At 35.2% G+C, this 3331-nt stretch overlaps 1 protein-coding gene across 1 annotated transcript; it reads right to left on the bottom strand.

Annotated features, from left to right (window-relative positions):
- Positions 1–2109, bottom strand: LOC123211008. Its single transcript, XM_044629505.1, has one exon. It carries the CDS (start codon positions 2107–2109, stop codon positions 1–3), a length of 2109 nt encoding a protein of 702 aa, XP_044485440.1.
- Positions 2110–3331: the final 1222 nt, after the last annotated feature.

Below are 3331 nucleotides of genomic sequence, written 5' to 3'. Positions count from 1 at the left end.
TCATACCATAAATCGCTCCCTTTCGTTGTATTGTTCACTTAAACCCAAATGAGCCATGAGAAGCCGAACATGGGTCACCAACTCTCCACCTTTACAAAGCTGTTGAGCGTGGTCTTTCCATCCACAATTATTTGCTGCATATGTTAACATTTCAATCCACACTTCACTTATCATCTTCCATTTTTCTTCACGGTTCCAGCCCTTTTGATCAGATTCTAACCATCGCAACTTTTTGGCGAGCTTGCATCCATCAGATAGCACCGATTGACTGATTGACCTTCTATACACCATTTCAAGCAACTTTCTGCTAATCTCTACCATAGAGCAACGTTCTTTGTTGAAAAGTTGCATCACATCGGCACATGTATCTCTGAACCGTATCTCACCTACGCCCTCTGGTATCATAAATGGGCATAAGACTAGAAGATACATCATGTAATTTGATAAGAATTTGCTAATGTTGCCCTTTTGGTGACCTTCCTTAGCATCTTTAGATTCTGTAGTATCTCCGGGTTTCTTAGCTTCTCCACTTCCACTTCCCTCAGCATCTTCTGCAGCTTTCTCAGCAAAGTCATCTTCATAACAAACAGTTGTAGCAATATGCCAAATCAGAAGACTGTGATCAAAATCTAAGTCAACTGTGCTCCACTTGAGCTCTTCAAGTTCATACTTTTCTTCAAGCACATAATCACCTCTCTGAGCCAACAATTCTTTGCATAAATTTATAGTATAACTGTCTTCCATTTTTTCAGCTTTTTCTTTGAGCTGCTTGAAAATTGCTTCTTTCAAATCATCATTTACATCTTCCCAAGTCAAATGGTGGTACTCTTGAAAATATTGTCTGATGTAAGGCAATTTCTCAATGTCAGAAAACTGACCTTTTGTTTGCATCTCTCTAAGGCAATAACTTATTAAGTTGTACTGTGCCATGGATTCAGACCACCTCTTTCGATAGTTCGAAACTGACTCCTGCCCCGTGGACCATATCTTTCGATTGATCAATCGCCCCTCGATATAAAAGATGGCATCAAGAATTCTGTTGATTAGAGGATTTTGCTTCTGGATCAACCGGAGTTTTGTCCAATCAGAGAAAACAAGTTTAACAGAGGAGGAGAGATCCAGAAAAACAGCCCCCGCTAGAAGACTGTAAGTGAAGGAGACATCCTTTTGATGCGGATCAATAAAAATCTTGAAGAGGGTTAGTGCAGCAACAGAGGAAAGGAAACTGATGCTCCGGAGAAGAATTCCCCATAGAGAATAAACCAAGGTGGCCTTGGTGAAAAGTACATCGTACATAAATCCGAGCTCAATTGCCACCAATGCAAAGGCATCTTTAGCTGATTTGCTATGAATGATGTCGTAGCAATCCGTCCGTTCACTGAGGCTAAGAAGGAGGTTTGAGAAGAGATACTGCAATCTATTGAACAAAAAATAAGCGTCCAGATAAAGCTGAAATTCTTTTCTATCTGAATGTCCAGCTTGGAACTTCCAGGCTTTCTTCATCTGAATTTTTCTTTCGAAACCTTCTGTTTCCATTCTCATCAAAGCATATTCTGCAATAGGATTAGCAGAAAGCAAGGCCTTTTTAAATTGCTGGGAGCTTGCAGACCTAAGCACATAAGTCCTTTCTCCATACTTGACAATTCCAGTCAAGAATACCGGAATGGATAAAAATGTAAGGGGGGTAAAGCTCCAAGCCCGGATGGCGACATACACTGCAATTCCGACTTGAACAACAAGACTGAGAAAATGCCTTGACCACAACTCATTGTCTTCTAAAGAGTAAGCCGTGATAGTATCTGGACCGCCCAGGTGTATGAGAAGAAACGGCGCCCAAAATTGGAGTATTTTATTTGTTTTGATGAAATTACTGTTTTTGCCTTCTTGGATGTTTGCAAGGTTGCCGAGGGCAACCGTTGCCACCCAATCTGCAGACAAGTATGCTGACCAAATAACAAATTTGATCAGAATCCTTGGATCACGTTTTCGCCTTGTGCCAAAAATGACAAGGATGATTTGTATCAAAAGGCTAAGTTGAAGCAATGCTCGAACTTCCCATACATTCCAAATTCTTCTAATTCTATCAGAAAATAGACTTTTGATACCCATGTCTTAATGCTGATGATAACTGCAAACATGGAAATATTATGAAAACCCAAAAAAACTCTATGTTAGTGTTTCATAACAATATAAAATTCATAATTACGTTCCACCCTATGACAGAACATAAAGAAATCAGAGTTATAATTTGTGGTTACTACGAGCTTATTATTTTGTTAATCTATTTTTGCTTTTATAAAGGATTTTAACAAGTGGGTCTATATTTTCATCTGGGTTTTATTTTTTTGTTTTGATTGAATTCAAAAGCCAACTATTTATATTGATGCTACACTATGTAGCACGGTAATAGAAATGGAGAAACATGGAAACACAGAAACAAAAACATGGAAATACATATTTTAACAAATATAGGAAATGAAAATGTAGAGAAACTTATAAATATGAAAAATATAAGAGTTTTTTAATAAATACCAAATTTTTTATAACAAAAATATATAAACTTATATAATATAAAAATAAATAATAAAAAAAGAATAAAGAGAAAAAATATTATAAAATAAAATCATAGAATCTATTGTAAATTGTTCTTGAATAAGCATATGTAGATATTAAAGGAAAAAAACAATACACACTAATCTATATAATATGTCGGAGAGGAGATGAGTAACACATCGAAAAATAGAGAGGAGATGAATTCAATATGAGATTTAAAAATATTTCAGGTTTGAAAATATGAAACATGTGTGTTTAATTGATTTCACAAATTTTCTTTAAAAAGAAACGCATTTCAAAAATTTCAAGATGACCCAAAACATTTTATACAAGTTTTGGAGAGTTTAAAAAACGTACGAACCCAATTGTGAATTTTCGTGCTACTTTGATACTACATAGTTACATTAACTCCTAAAAAGTTAATAATATGTTCAAAAGCTCATGAACTAAATTGATATACTATTTTACAAGTATATAATTACAGCATAGCAAAACTACCAAGTATTGCAAAGCTACGTTGTTAACTTTTTTTTAAAGTTTGTAACAGTAATTCCTGATCATTGATTCAATGCAATATTAACTGATGAAACTTAAAAGAGATATCAGAAGTGATTATTTCTGATGCCAACTCAATAGCCTTTAAATCACTGGATTTTCAACTCTGAATGTAATTTATAGTACAAAAGAGCAATAAGTTTGATAATATAACAACCACCTAACCTGGAAAAGATTGAAGATACCACAGGTATATTGAGCTATCCCTGAAGTTGCTGCAGCT

The sequence above is a fragment of the Mangifera indica genome, chromosome 3 (assembly GCF_011075055.1).
Source record: "Mangifera indica cultivar Alphonso chromosome 3, CATAS_Mindica_2.1, whole genome shotgun sequence".
Lineage (NCBI taxonomy): Eukaryota > Viridiplantae > Streptophyta > Magnoliopsida > Sapindales > Anacardiaceae > Mangifera > Mangifera indica.
This window is presented reverse-complemented; position numbering and strand designations above follow the sequence as displayed.

What these genes read in the sequence shown, in the direction of transcription:
- LOC123211008 (XM_044629505.1), bottom strand. Translation starts at nt 2,109, where the DNA reads ATGGGTATCAAAAGTCTATTTTCTGATAGAATTAGAAGAATTTGGAAT.